The sequence below is a fragment of the Diaphorina citri genome, unplaced genomic scaffold, assembly GCF_000475195.1.
Source record: "Diaphorina citri unplaced genomic scaffold, Diaci psyllid genome assembly version 1.1 scaffold738, whole genome shotgun sequence".
NCBI classification, from domain to species: Eukaryota; Metazoa; Arthropoda; class Insecta; order Hemiptera; family Psyllidae; genus Diaphorina; species Diaphorina citri.
Window position 1 is genome coordinate 89072 of NW_007378171.1, and position 15330 is coordinate 104401.

Consider the following 15330-nt stretch of genomic DNA (forward strand, 5'->3'; position numbering starts at 1 on the left):
AAACCACCAAAGATTTCCAACAGTACACCTATAAGCCCTTGATAAAAAGGTAAGTTCCAAAGTAGGTAGTCCTTAAATGAGAGAAACAAATATGTACTTAAAGTTGTACTTAAAATATGTTGTAAAAATACTTACCATGCCATAATACATTTGTCAGGATTGAATGAGTTGAAGGCTAAACTCCAATAAACATTCTTTCTTACCTTTGGCTTGATCCTTGCAGATGTATAGCTATCAAACCAAAGCTTATAGGACAAATGGGACATTACCTGTCAGTAAACATTATTAGCATAAGAGTCAAAAGAACACTATGAAAGGGTCTCTTTTTAGACAATAGTTTTAATTATTTTCTGAAACAGAATACACATTGTGAGTACAATATTAAACATATAGGAAATGCTTGGAGTACCATTACATGTGTGTAAATTGGATGTGGCCACCACTCGAGCTGGAGCTCCAGTTCCATCAATGAAGTTTGTAGGCAACACATACAAGTTGAAACCTCTTGGAGGTAGAGTAGGGATGTGTTCAAAGCGGGCATCAAACTTTCTCTGGTATTTTGATTTAGCATTAGGATAATTGATGCTTTCAATACTATAGATGTTAAAATGGGAGAGTATCCTGTGTGCATCAAAGCTTGTGGAATTTCCTGGATCAATGGACATGGTGTCAACTCCAATACCCACTACTTTGCCAGTGTGAACAATCCAGAGTGCTGCTTCCTTTGACAAACCTGAAATTGAGTAATGTAGGTACTTCAGTAGGTACAAAAAACTAGGTGAATAATCCAAATTAAAACTGAAAAATAAGGATACTTAGATACTCTCAAATGCTTTGAACCCAATCCCTCTAGACTTTAATACATTGGAAGTCAATGAAATTAATGCTCTCCTAAACTTACCTGGGAAGTATCGGATCCCATCTCTCTCATTAGTGTACAAAACACGTTGCTTGTATCTCCAGGACCATCCAAAGTTGATGAGCATGATACAAGGATTGGGTAAACTGCCATGTTTTCTCTCCCAGTTTATCAGGTGATGGGGTTGCAAAATGAAGTTTTCATTGTTGTTTACTTCAGCTGATACATCAATGTGAACACCTGGAAAAAAAAAAAAAACATGAAAAACTGGCCTAAAAAATAGGGAAATCATTGCATTCTCCTGACTGAACTCTGATTCCTAAATGTATCCTGTACCATGAAAAACTGGCCTAAAAAATAGGGAAATCATTGCATTCTCCTGACTGAACTCTGATTCCTAAATGTATCCTGTACCTTCTTATTGTTCTGCTTTCTCAGATCTTAAGTAAGGGTTTTCCCTCAGTTTTGCAGCCTGATGAACACAATTTTCCCCCAAGTAGTAAAGGTCTCTGGAAAAATCTAGCAACCATCTCACTCCTCCCTCTAGCAACCAACAACTAAACTATACCTTGTTTAGACTGCTGGGGTAAAGGGACTTTTTAGTCTCATTCGAGCAGAAATAGAATAAACAAGGTATATTCTATTCTATTCCTCCCCCATATTTCTTACCTTCTACCATAAGTAGATACAAAGGTATATCCGAAATGGTCCATCCGTTTTTATTAAAATGTCTCGGAGCATCCACATGTGTACTGCCGTGTTCTGGTAAGCATTGCTCCTGATACACAATGTACTGTGTGTAGATTTTAGTCTTGGCCAGGGTCGAAACTCGCACAGTTTCACTGGAGTCGGAAAATATCGTGTTCTCGTCTATAGGGTGGGAGAGATCAATAGGGTGCTCTATGTAGTAATAGTACACGGCTAGTGATTCATTCAGTATGAGAGATATGAAGGTGAAAATCCAAACAGTCACTCCTCGCATGGTTTTTATTTTGCTTCTTGAATAAACGGAGCACTTATTTTTTTACGTATGTTATCTATTTTGAAGTCGAGAGATATCTTTAATTATTAAAAAATAAAAATAATGTAAAAATTACATGTTTATCTTAATATTCACACACGTTTAATGTAAAACTGATGAACATGTAGGAATTAAATAAAAATGAAATTAACTTTATTTTCGATTGAAATTATTTACATAAAAAAAACGACGTTCCTACGTTTGAAAACTTTTTCCCTCCACACAGACGGGATATTATTCCTTACGTGTTTAATTTTTATTTCATTGAAATATTTTTTTGAACAAACTAAAGTGTTAATTAATGTTTTAACCTTTTTAATTGACCTTTCCTCAGTTTGAACCTGTGGATTCCTCTCCAGCTAATTGCTGTAGAAAAGGGGTCGAAAGAAATTAACACGTTTGAAGTCCTCTTTCAGCTACCTTCCAGCTAACTTGGCTTGTACGGCAAAGGTCTAGAATTCATTGCCTAAATTTTCACGTTTTTTTCTCGTGTTATTTACGTAGGCCGTCAGGTTTACCTCTTCAACCTGGCCCACTCAACTAAATTTTGTGACTTTATTTGTATTTGTTTCAGATGAACGCGTCAATCCGTCAAAAGAGATTTTGGCCTTAGTAATACCTATGTCAAAAATGGGGAGTATACCTTTGTCCAGAATAAGATACAAAATGGGTGAGTACCTAGGCAAATAAATAAAACAATTTTAGGTGACGAACGGGTGACACCCAAAGCTTCAACAGGTTAATATCCTACTCCCCCGTACAATAATAAAGTGAGACAATTTTCGTTTCAATGACATTTTTTCACTTCAATTAACCCAAAGACCTAAGAGTGTTTTAATCATATGCGTGTGATCCTTGTTGAAAAAAAAATGCACCTACACCTACCTATCATGTCCATCCCCCCCCCCCCCCCTTCAAATGTTCCACTGGGATCTGTTCGACCGTCCAACCTTTTTCATTGAAATGGTAAGGTGCGTCTAGATGTGTCCCTATGTGTTCTGGTGTCATAAACTCGTTGGCCGCGTACCATGTATTGTTAGGTGGAACGCTATAGCGACCGATTTTCTTCGTGTAGTAGAATCCAGATTTCAAATCCCAAGCGATGCTGGATTCTTCTAACTTGTGACCAAGATCTATCACATGAGTTATAGTGCCCGATACGACCCCAATGTAAAACACACTGAGCATGCTTTGAGCTAGTGAAATAGGATTCATTTTTATTCAAAGTCGAACTTTTAAATAACTTCAACTACTTAAATTACAAGAATGAGCGAAAGGTAGAAGAACACAGTTCGGAATGTTTAGATGCGTTAAAGATGTTGATGAGGTACCCACACTGTTTAGGAATTACATATTTACCTACTAATAAATAATCGATTTGATGTCTCAAATTTTAGTTATTTTAATAAGAAAAGAGACAATATGATTTTAAATTCAAATACGATGAAAATAAGAACGTAAAAATCTGAATCTACCTGGTCTTCTCACTTATTCTGTTGATACTGCTGTGTCAATTCCTGTAAACAGTGTTCAGCTCTGTCATGCAGTATTACATTAATCCTGGCGCCTAAACCGCTCCCTTCCCGCTTATCCTTAGCATCCTGAACTAAAAATAAAAGGACTCGACCTTCCATGTTATTGAGATAGGCTTCTAATCTCATATCTCATATGTATATGTTTTTTTTTTACTATGTTTACTGGACAGCCATAGCTTACATTCTTAGCAACAGATTTAATTTCAGAAAACTGATTAAAATCCCTTCTTTTGCTGGCAACAGTCTTCACTGCCCATATTTTGTGAGTGCAACCCTTGAAGTGTTTGTATGTGCTATTTTACAACACAAGTTGTTTGAATAAAGTAGCAATGTTAATTGAGACACCACCCAATTTCATCACACTGCTTCAAATGAATGAATTACAGCCCCCTCAGTTCATCCAGAGGTCATGGGTATAGTGGAAAAATAAGCCTACTTCCGCACGACACACAGTAACTACTGTGTCGTGCGCTATAATGTAATGCTGCAATTGCGACATAGGTACAATACTCATCTTAAAGTACACAAGAAAACTTGTGGGTAGAAGCAATATTTATGACTGTAGATCAAAAGACTTAATAAAAAACACGCGTTTGTATATTGGGTACAGTTGTTTCAATTACTACTTACCTAGTCCTCAACTCTCCTCACTCACCTATAATCCAAAAAGTAGGTAGGTAGGTACTAAACTTTACAAAAGAGGTAAGTAACTGGTAACACGTTTTAAAAGCATAATTTTTTCACTTCAAACCTACAGCATTGGAAAGCCCATATTCTCAGCTTTCCAAATTGGTAACTTATGTCTAATAAAAAATATCACAACCCAGTCTGGTGAGCCAAATACCGTAAATAGTGATATTTTTCTACTTCGTTTTACGCGAAATCGCGAATCCATTATATTCAAATTAGCGGCAAAACGGCGCGGCTCGTAGCGGCTCTCCAGTACGTCTGACGAAAAAACTGTAAATAGGAATCATTATTATTATATAGGTAGGTACCTACATAGGTAGGTAGATAGGTACCTACATAGGCAGGTACCTACATAGGCAGGCCATCAGAAACCGCATTCTCAGAACTCTACCTTTAACCTCAGTCCGCTGAATTTTTTCAGAGAGATTCGATAATTTATGCCGATCAAAATTATTCTCAAGCTCAATCACGTGAGATGAACGGTTCGGCTGCTATTTGAGGCCGAAAGTTTTAAAAAGCTGAAAAAAGAGTTCGCATTTCTCAGGACTTTAAATTTTGGCCAAAGGCGCCCAACCTTAACACAGAGATTCGATAATTTATGCATATCAAAAATCCCGCAGGGCCGTGTTTTCTGATGGTACGCTTCGGCCGTTATTCAGGGCCAAAGTCCGAGATCATCTGAGAAAAAGACAGGGGCCACAATACAAGGTCTCTGTAGGTAGCAAAATTGTTTTAAAACAATTATTCCTTGCTGAAATAAAAAACCAAACTAGAAACAAACAACTCTTCACATTTTAAAAATGGGTATATCAGTTTATTTTACTATTTCTTTGTACCATTTACTCATGTACATGCATAGAATCATGTAAGTTTTATTGTAGATAAATAGAGACAGATAGGAATCAGTTTTAAACCCCTCTAAAATTAATTCGGGACGGCATGTGTAAATAAATCCTTAAAATAAGAAATACATCATTGTCATTGACTATATTATAGGTATGAAATTGAGATATTTGAAAGCTTGATGCCTGCTAATTAGTACTTCAATATTTTTTGGCAAGGAATATTGTCCTTTGCTTTTCAATTTTTCACATAATTGGAAGACTTTCTTCAACATTCTCTGAAGTATGGACAATGGTTCTTTTCTAACGATGTGATGCTTTCATGGAGGTAATGTGTGGTATTCTTATCTTGAATCCTGAAACATGCAGCGTTTGTCTTCTATTAAAGCTTCTTTTTTATACATTAGACATTTGACAGACATAAAATCGTATAGGAACATGAATGCTGAAAATCGTATATGCTGAAAATCGTATACTTGAGTGATAGTAGTTGTGGTTTGCTTTTTAAGTAATGAAGTTTTTCTTCAATATGATTTCTGGGTTTGAAGTGTTTGAGAGGATGTAAATATTCACAGGTTCACTTTGTGACCTGGCGGATGGGCTAGCTCTAATTTTCGTTATCCATGTTCGAGACCAACAAGAGATCCAGGTCCATTCCTGAAAGTGATTGTGTTGAATATCACAAGTGAATGCAGTGTCTTGAAATTTTCCATTCGTTTCAGGAATTGACCCCTTGAGCGTTTCCTCTCACCTCGAAAAAAAGTTACTTCTTATCCCTTAGGCAAGCCACTCACTATCAGGTAGACCTGACAGGTGGACCTTTTCAGCCTTACCTGTCAGATCTACCTAATAGTGAGTGGCTGGCCTTAGTTTGCTCACGAGAACCTAGTCTTCCCTCTTATCTAATAACTATCCTCCCCTTCTCTAACGCAGGCCTCCCTTATCTGACGTGAGCTTTTAGCAGGCTCGCCACAAACATCACGAAAATGGCAAACTTAGATACTTTTGCCAGTCCGGCCCCTCCAATGCAATAGGGTGATGCGATGATTCTAGTCGGTGCTCCGGTGCCATGGGTTAACTTCATGGGCATGACAACTAGCTGGAACCCGCGGGCCGGCAGGTAGGTGTTGTTGAGGGCAACGTTCTCCAGTAGATAAACGTTGGCTCCGGTGAGAATCCGATGAACGTCGAACGTGTTGGAGTGACCAACGTCTACTGAGGGAGTGTCCACGCCCACTCCGACGATGTTGGGGTTCTCGACGATCCAACGGGCTGCTGGGATGGATATACCTGAAGGAGAAAAAAGGAGATAAAGATTCACACTAGAGCAAACGTATTCTTATAAGGTTCGATTCTCAGTGATGTAAAACTGAATTTGATGACTTAAGTTGCTCTTGAGTTGACTGAATATTTCAATTCAAGGTTTTGTGACTCTTCCCACCTTTATGACCAAATGACCATACGACTATTTTTCCTCGAGATATGGACAGTACCCTTCTTTCGAGAAAAGTGGAAAAAATCAAGTCCTCTATTTGCACCTGGTGGTCTGGTGCAAAACTCTCAATTGACTTCTAAATTTATGACTCTATCATGTACCTCTTTGGATATCTAACAGTCAGTAACAATATTCCTAGTTTCAGCAAATAGCTAATTGTCCCTTTCATCTTGATATTTTTACTTGGCCTTTTCTTCTTACCTGGGAAGTTCCGGCTGTTCTCGTTGTATCCCATGTAAGCAGATCGGTTCCAGTAACGATTTGCCCAGCCGAAGTTTATCAGGAGGACGGACTTGGATTCGATTTTGCCGTAGGTTTCCGTCCATCTTCTGAGGTGATGTTCGTCCAGGACAAACTTGGGCTCCCCGTGAACTTCGTTAGTGACATCTACATGGATTCCTGTAGGAACAAACGAATAATTGTGAATATTTAATTTAACAATTATTGTAACCTATTTATTTATTTATTTAGAACAAACGAATAATTGTGAATATTTAATTTAACAATTATTTACCTATTTAATTTTTTTTTTTTTTTTTTTTTACATAGTGAACTTATTAGACAACTAATTATATTTTTTTATTGCTTTTGAATCTGTTGGGTGTTGATAAGGATTGATTGATTGATTGATTCTCTCTTTTTTATAGACGAAAAACGTTTTACATACATCCTTCGAAGTTACATATTTACAAATTTATAGGTTCCTAATTAATTTAGGTACCTAAATATGTAATTTAAAGTTGCACCATGTACCTACTAAGCAGCATTTTATCTATTTTAATTTTCCGTTGACAGCAGGATTTTAAATAAATTTATTTAGTAGTACCTGACACTATCAAAGAGTCGATGGGTATATCGGCAACTCTCCGGCCGTTTTTGGTCACATAAGAGGGTGCGTCCAAATGAGTCCCACTGTGCTCCGGGAAGCACACCTTGTTGAAGCTTTTGTACGTCGAATCCGGCAAATAAATTTCACTCCTCGACGTGGAAACTTTCTGGGACGAATCCCAATGAACTGTATTGTCATCGATACCAAACGACAGGTCTATAGGCCTGGTGAAAGTATAACTTCGATAGCTACCGTATTCACAGAAAACATTTTGGAATTGCACAAACAAGGCGAAAACTACAGCGAATGCACTTTTCATTGTTTACAGAAAAAAAAGAAATATTTTTTTAAAAACGTAAAAAATGAGGAATTAGTCTACGCGTGCCCCTCGGATGGTTATTTTTTAAATGAGCCAGAAATTATGCTCTTAATTAATTCCTCTCACTTGGAGGAGTATCTTATTTACGAAGGATATTGGTGAACCTAACTAATTAACCTTTCCTTAAATTGCTATTAGGTTTCATACACTAGGTTAATATGTATCTAGCTACCTACAACCTAGTGTCAGAATATTCTCGTTTTATATATGTAGTAACTAATCTAACTAACTGGAAAAAATTACGCTAAAGAATGAAAACGTAAAATGACGCAAAATGAAAAAATAGAACATGAGATTTTCGCCCAATATTAGCTAGGTTCATTCAAATGTTCTCACTTTTCACCATCAAATGTTCTCACTTTCTTACCTTGCACCATCAAATGTTCTCACTTTCTTACCTTGCACCATCAAATGTTCTCACTTTCTTACCTTGCACCATCAAATGTTCTCACTTTCTTACCTTGCACCATCAAATGTTCTCACTTTCTTACCTTGCACCATCAAATGTTCTCACTTTCTTACCTTGCACCATCAAATGTTCTCACTTTCTTACCTTGCACCATCAAATGTTCTCACTTTCTTACCTTGCACCATCAAATGTTCTCACTTTCTTACCTTGCACCATCAAATGTTCTCACTTTCTTACCTTGCACCATCAAATGTTCTCACTTTCTTACCTTGCACCATCAAATGTTCTCACTTTCTTACCTTGCACCATCAAATGTTCTCACTTTCTTACCTTGCACCATCAAATGTTCTCACTTTCTTACCTTGCACCATCAAATGTTCTCACTTTCTTACCTTGCACCATCAAATGTTCTCACTTTCTTACCTTGCACCATCAAATGTTCTCACTTTCTTACCTTGCACCATCAAATGTTCTCACTTTCTTACCTTGCACCATCAAATGTTCTCACTTTCTTACCTTGCACCATCAAATGTTCTCACTTTCTTACCTTGCACCATCAAATGTTCTCACTTTCTTACCTTGCACCATCAAATGTTCTCACTTTCTTACCTTGCACCATCAAATGTTCTCACTTTCTTACCTTGCACCATCAAATGTTCTCACTTTCTTACCTTGCACCATCAAATGTTCTCACTTTCTTACCTTGCACCATCAAATGTTCTCACTTTCTTACCTTGCACCATCAAATGTTCTCACTTTCTTACCTTGCACCATCAAATGTTCTCACTTTCTTACCTTGCACCATCAAATGTTCTCACTTTCTTACCTTGCACCATCAAATGTTCTCACTTTCTTACCTTGCACCATCAAATGTTCTCACTTTCTTACCTTGCACCATCAAATGTTCTCACTTTCTTACCTTGCACCATCAAATGTTCTCACTTTCTTACCTTGCACCATCAAATGTTCTCACTTTCTTACCTTGCACCATCAAATGTTCTCACTTTCTTACCTTGCACCATCAAATGTTCTCACTTTCTTACCTTGCACCATCAAATGTTCTCACTTTCTTACCTTGCACCATCAAATGTTCTCACTTTCTTACCTTGCACCATCAAATGTTCTCACTTTCTTACCTTGCACCATCAAATGTTCTCACTTTCTTACCTTGCACCATCAAATGTTCTCACTTTCTTACCTTGCACCATCAAATGTTCTCACTTTCTTACCTTGCACCATCAAATGTTCTCACTTTCTTACCTTGCACCATCAAATGTTCTCACTTTCTTACCTTGCACCATCAAATGTTCTCACTTTCTTACCTTGCACCATCAAATGTTCTCACTTTCTTACCTTGCACCATCAAATGTTCTCACTTTCTTACCTTGCACCATCAAATGTTCTCACTTTCTTACCTTGCACCATCAAATGTTCTCACTTTCTTACCTTGCACCATCAAATGTTCTCACTTTCTTACCTTGCACCATCAAATGTTCTCACATAGGAATGTAAAGTGTAGGAAATTTTATCATCTACATTTTGTATGTGGACACTATTTTCGTACGGTGAATGGTTTTCGAGTTATTTACAAAAATGTAAAAAAGTCGTTTTTGGCGGAAAAAACACTTTTTCCCTTCAAGTACATGCTATAATGAAGTTATTCCCAAAGTTTCACAGAGGTATTATTTTTTCCCTTATTATGTATGTTTCTACCTTTACACAACATACCACTTACCTTCCACATGGAACAGGGTCTCCAGAGGGATGTCCGCAACTTTGCGACCCTTCTTGTTAAAGTGGTAGGGTGCGTCCAGATGTGTCCCAATGTGTTCGGGTGCCTCGAACGTGTTCTCTGCATACCACGCATTGTCAGGCGGGATCGAGTTGCCGGCAATAATCTTGATTCGGGCATAATGGTTATCAGGGAACCAACCGGGTGTGTCCTCATCCAAATTGTAAGACAGGTCGATGGGTTTGGTGAAATTTGATTTGGTGGCAATGATTGTCTCAGCACTTACGACAGCGGTGATTGTTAACACTAGAAAAATCATGTTTTTTGCCCTTTTAAATGCTTATTATGACGCGATTTGTTACTTTCAACTAAAGTATTTCAATTATTACTCGAAATGCGATCAATTCGATTTCCGTTTGCTACACCTTTTTTCACTTTCCTTACGAGTGAATGGTTTAAAAGAACTTCTTTTACTAACGAATCAGTCGGCATCGCTTCGTATTGATAAATAATGAGACATATTGATAACCTTCACCAGAATATTGCCACTTGATAACTGGACTGGGAGCACACAGTCAAGTCCGTTCAATACCAGCTGATTGTAAAGGGGTGTGAACCGCGCGTAAAATCAGAATAAACTACGGAGGAAATTACTATGAGTTGGTTTACCTTGGTTTTATAGTTTGGGGCGTATATTATAAAAATTTGGTTCAGATTCACATTTTCATACTACGAGTATGTATTTGCATATTGGTTAGTGGTACAATATAAATCTTGTTCTAAGCTGATAGATTAATAAAGCATCACTAACTTCAAAAAGATTGAAATCACCAATTTAATATCTGACAGTCAACCCAACCACTGTAAACTGACTTGAAAATGTTTTAATAATTTCATGTTCCCAGAGGATGAGGTAGATGAGATACAGATCAATTTTCTGGTGATTCTGTGTTTATTTTAGTGGAAGATTATTTTTATTGATAAAATAATAGTTAATGAATTTCTATTCTCCCATCAAATCGAGACATTCACGTAGATTAAAAGGGTATACGTCACAGCCAGTATCTTGAGATATAAGTATGTATATAGTTGTGCAACAAGTGAGCCGAATTAAAAAGTGAGCACTAAGGTTTAATGTGGGGGATAAGAACACTACAATATATGACTCAATTAAAAATTTCCTGTATTCGTTTGTACATATCTTCATTTTGTGACACATTAACAAAAGCACTTTATGATGAAAATAATTTAATTTTTTGTACACTTTTCTACATATTTTTGCAGGAAACCCTACTCCATACCTTCTTCGTCAATTCCCCATTTCAATTATGTCCCTACTCACTGTGATGACCACTTGGATTTTGAGCTCTTTAAAGAAAACGGACCAGCAAACGATGACTTCGGTTGACATGGGAGGGAAAGTTCTCCTCTTTGATTAAAAGGGTGTACGTCACAGCCAGTATCTTGAGATATAAGTATGTATATATTTGTGCAACAAGTGAGCCGAATTAAAAAGTGAGCACTAAGGTTTAATGTGGGAGATAAGAACACTACAATATATGACTCAATAAAAAATTTCCTGTTTTCGTTTGTATATATCTTCATTTTGTGACACATTAACAAAAGCACTTTATGATGAAAATAATTTAATTTTTTGCACTGTTTTCTACATATTTTTGCAGGAAACCCTACTCCATACCTTCTTCGTCAATTCCCCATTTCAAATACCTATGTCCCTACTCACTGATGACCACTTGGATTTTGAGCTCTTTAAAGAAAACGGACCAGCAAACGATGACTTCGGTTGACATGGGAGGGAAAGTTCTCCTCTTTTATGACAAAGGTAAATTTAAGCTTTTGAATCAAGAAAAAGTGGATTTCGGTCTTAAATAAAAAACACACCCCTGACCCAAAGTTGTGACTTTCGTCAGAAATGAATAGCTCATCCCTAAAAGGGATTCAGCTAGGGGATGGGAGGGTACAAATTTCTAGGAAGCGTTTGGACCATTTTACAGAAACTTCAATTTGCCTATACCTAACTAACTAACTATAGGTAGGTAATAAGTACTTGGTAATTTTCCTCCATGGAGTTTATTCTGTCGATGTATTCAATGTCCATCTTGCGCCTGCAATCAAATACGTTATGCAATGCATTTTTTACTTTCCTTATCCTATACCTACGAGTACCTATAGGAAGAAAAGTAATGTTAATCTACTTTTGCACAATTTACTCAGCATTCCTTCAATTTTCACTCCGCTAGCAGAAAACATTGACAAACGGTACGACGTTTTTTCTGCACGCGGAGGAAAAATTAGTATGTATTTCTTTGCCAACAGTTCACAGTTAAGGTTGACAAAAGTGGGTACTCGAGGCACCCAGTGATATTATGGTATCCACAAAATTGCGAAGATAGCTTCAGCATCAGTAAAAAATACTTGATTTTATTCAGGTTGGATTTATTTCGGTATTTTCCTTATGAGAAAACCTGTTAGTTTTGAACAATCATTAGCAATCTGCCGCGGTTTTTGAACCCAACCTTCGCTTCGGTCAGTTGATTATTAAAATCTGTCAAACTTCTTTCTTCCAAACGAAATATTTAAATAGTTATTATAAAAAAACTCGTAGTTTTCTCTAAAACTGCAAGAACCAGGAAAAAATTGTTACATAACCATCAACCATTTAGCAGTGCCATAGTCCTAAAGGATTCAGCTAAAAACTAGGGGGTGGAAGGGTACAAATTTCTAGGAAGCGTTTGGACCATTTTACAGAAACTTCAATTTGCCTATACCTAACTAACTAACTATAGGTAGGTAATAAGTACTTGGTAATTTTCCTCCATGGAGTTTATTCTATCAATGTATTCAATGTCCATCTTGCGCCTGCAATCAAATACGTTATGCTATGCATTTTTTACTTTCCTTATCCTATGCCTACGAGTTCCTTATGCTATAGGAAGAAAAGTAGTAATGTTAATCTACTTTTGCACAATTTACTCAGCATGCCTTAAATTTTCACTCCGCTAGCAGAAAACATTGACAAACGGTACGACGTTTTTTCTGCACGCGGAGGAAAAATTAGTATGTATTTCTTTGCCAACAGTTCACAGTTAAGGTTGACAAAAGTGGGTACTCGAGGCACCCAGTGATATTATGGTATCCACAAAATTGCGAAGATAGCTTCAGCATCAGTAAAAAATACTTGATTTTATTCAGGTTGGATTTATTTCGGTATTTTCCTTATGAGAAAACCTGTTAGTTTTGAACAATCATTAGCAATCTGCCGCGGTTTTTGAACCCAACCTTCGCTTCGGTCAGTTGATTATTAAAATCTGTCAAACTTCTTTCTTCCAAACGAAATATTTAAATAGTTATTATAAAAAACTCGTAGTTTTCTCTAAAACTGCAAGAACCAGGAAAAAATTGTTACATAACCATCAACCATTTAGCAGTGCCATAGTCCTAAATTAAAATGGACGCGGCACATAAGGGATCAAGAAGAGACCGCTTTAACATCAACCATTTAGAAAACAAAATGGGCGTCTTGTGACTGGATGTGTTTTAAAAAATTGAAACTGGTAAAGTTGTGAATGATATTTTGTGTTCCTTGGAAAGCGCTTTAACCCGTTAGGCCTGTCGCAAATTGGAAGTAAGTATAGTCACTCTACTGTAACTTGGAGTAACGCGAAGTCGCGCGATCTGATTAAAACAAATAATTTTGGATATTCAGGCGGCAGCGCGCGACTCAGCGATACGAAAAGTCACGCGACTTTGATACCGCCTGAAAATTCAAAACTAAGTCGCGCGATCTGATTAAAACAAATAATTTTGGATATTCAGGCGGCAGCGCGCGACTCAGCGATACGAAAAGTCACGCGACTTTGAGAAATGGCCATTTGTTTTAATCAGATTTTAGACCTTCGACCTTCTAAGTGGACAAGTAGTACCAGTATTACTGAATGTGTGGACAACCGAAAAAGTCCTCATTTAGGAGATTTCGGTGTAATTTATTTTTCTTCTTCTATTAGACCACATTATGTTGAGAGCCGCTCATTATCTGATTCTCAATACAACATTACATTTTTTTTTTTTTTACCTGAAGAACAGAAATAACAATCTTCTTCAGTTCCTTGCTACTCAACTGAAAGATGGACTCACCAACTCCGGTTCTAGTGTGATAACCTGAATTATTACATGGTTTTACTTAACTTGAGATCTCTGTTGTTTTTACTTTCGTTACCTGTAGGAAGGAATTAGTTGAGGGGGGGAAATGTGAAATTAATACATAGTATAGTAGGATTGAAGTGGCAGGTATCTGACTATAAATTCATCATTATTTAAATGGTACAGAATCGTACTGTTTTTTCGTATTAAGACCTTCCAGAACTAGCTTTATAGGTAAGTATGTGGTTATGTAGAGCCCAAATGGGCTTGAAATGGGTATAAGAAAAACTTTAATGCTGGTAGTTTTGATCTTCTTATACACATGTGATTCTTCACTCATTGTACTCTCTGGCATTCACCTGTAATACACCGCGTTTTATTAATTGATGATTCTCATGAAAAATATAACTGTCCAAATGTATTTTTTTCGTAAAGATCGTCAAAAATAATAATTAATCCGAAAAGATTAGAAATATTTTTTTAAAAACGTAAAAAATGAGGAATTAGTCTACGCGTGCCCCTCGGATGGTTATTTTTTAAATGAGCCAGGTCTCCGAGAAAAAAGCAAAGGTGACCTCCCCCCCTTCCGATCCAGAGCTCACTGATGGTTTCAAGGCCCTGGTTCAGAAGGTAGTTGGTCAGAGACAACGAGTATCTTGTGGTTTGTTTATAATATTTGTACCAGTCTACCAGTCCAAATAAATACGTTGACATCTGTGTTATCATGGAATGACAAATAAGGAAAAGATATTACTAAATAGATAATGTCCACGCGTATAAAAAACCTCGCATTGTTTGTAAATCTTCGTAATGATAATAAAATAAATAAATATTGCCTGAAAATCTACCTTTGCCTAATGCGTTAAAAATACTGCCTGAAAAACTATCTTCGCCTAGAGCGTTAAAAATTTTAAAAAAAAAAAAATAATAATAATAGAAAGTAAAAATGTCTGAAAACTTACCTTTGCCTATAGTACCGTTACGTTAAAAAATATTGCCTGGAAAACTTCTTTTTCCTAGTGCGTAAAAAATATTGGCTGAAAAACGACCTTTTCCACCATTGAAAATATATTATAGCTTCCGCTTAAAATATGTATGTATCCGGGGTACCTTCGTCCTCAGTTTTTAATAGCCATTTTCAACTTTTACTATAATTGGTTATAATTTCTAAATAGAAATGTGATACAACCGTACCTGTACATGAGTTTTGGTTACATAACACATACCGGTTATTTATTTAACAAATAGTTTACTGTAAAGCGTTGGTTCGGGTAGGTTTATTTTGGTTGCTTATCTGGCTAGTACCTAGCTACCTTTATTGAAGAATCTTTTTGGTGTCTTTCTAAATATTTTTATTGCATTTAGGTTCAGGTAGGTG

The 15330-nt window shown here is 36.7% G+C and overlaps 3 protein-coding genes across 5 annotated transcripts; all 3 read right to left on the reverse strand.

The window, feature by feature from the left end:
* Positions 1 to 313: 313 nt before the first annotated feature.
* On the reverse strand, positions 314 to 2154 carry LOC103511662 (isatin hydrolase-like). Its single transcript, XM_008476392.3, has 3 exons — positions 1529 to 2154; positions 902 to 1099; positions 314 to 733 (listed from the first exon to the last, which is right to left on the reverse strand). The coding sequence occupies exons 1-3, from the start codon at positions 1839 to 1841 to the stop codon at positions 327 to 329; spliced, it is 918 nt and encodes a 305-aa protein (XP_008474614.1). The 5' UTR covers positions 1842 to 2154; the 3' UTR covers positions 314 to 326.
* Positions 2155 to 2792: 638 nt separating this feature from the next.
* Positions 2793 to 4382, reverse strand: LOC113468447 (the record flags this gene model as incomplete). The annotated part of the gene is made up of 1 exon (XM_026825371.1): positions 2793 to 4382. A coding segment is annotated over exon 1 (303 nt), but the record flags the coding sequence as incomplete, so codon positions are not given.
* Positions 4383 to 4897: 515 nt separating this feature from the next.
* Positions 4898 to 10331, reverse strand: LOC103511661 (kynurenine formamidase-like). 3 transcript variants are annotated; one of them, XR_003392196.1, is made up of 4 exons: positions 7269 to 7654; positions 6644 to 6841; positions 5827 to 6237; positions 4898 to 5741 (listed from the first exon to the last, which is right to left on the reverse strand). XR_003392196.1 is itself a non-coding variant. In XM_008476390.3 (3 exons), the coding sequence occupies exons 1-3, from the start codon at positions 10108 to 10110 to the stop codon at positions 5888 to 5890; spliced, it is 864 nt and encodes a 287-aa protein (XP_008474612.1). In that variant the 5' UTR covers positions 10111 to 10331; the 3' UTR covers positions 4898 to 5887. The 3 variants fall into 3 exon arrangements, 2 of the variants coding, with proteins under 2 accessions (XP_008474612.1, XP_008474611.1); XM_008476390.3 differs by lacking the exon at positions 7269 to 7654 and adding an exon at positions 9795 to 10331 and having other exon boundaries at positions 4898 to 6237; XM_008476389.3 differs by having other exon boundaries at positions 4898 to 6237.
* Between the last annotated feature and the right edge of the window lie 4999 nt (positions 10332 to 15330).

What these genes read in the sequence shown, in the direction of transcription:
- LOC103511661 (XM_008476389.3), bottom strand. Translation starts at nt 7,590, where the DNA reads ATGAAAAGTGCATTCGCTGTAGTTTTCGCCTTGTTTGTGCAATTCCAA. An exon ending in CGACTCTTTGATAGTGTCAG is followed by an intron (nt 6,842 to 7,268) that starts GTACTACTAAAT and finishes TTGTTCCTACAG; the next exon opens with GAATCCATGTAGATGTCACT. An exon ending in GAACAGCCGGAACTTCCCAG is followed by an intron (nt 6,238 to 6,643) that starts GTAAGAAGAAAA and finishes TTTCTCCTTCAG; the next exon opens with GTATATCCATCCCAGCAGCC.
- LOC103511662 (XM_008476392.3), bottom strand. Translation starts at nt 1,841, where the DNA reads ATGCGAGGAGTGACTGTTTGGATTTTCACCTTCATATCTCTCATACTG. An exon ending in GTATCTACTTATGGTAGAAG is followed by an intron (nt 1,100 to 1,528) that starts GTAAGAAATATG and finishes TTTTTTTTCCAG; the next exon opens with GTGTTCACATTGATGTATCA. An exon ending in TGGGATCCGATACTTCCCAG is followed by an intron (nt 734 to 901) that starts GTAAGTTTAGGA and finishes ACTCAATTTCAG; the next exon opens with GTTTGTCAAAGGAAGCAGCA.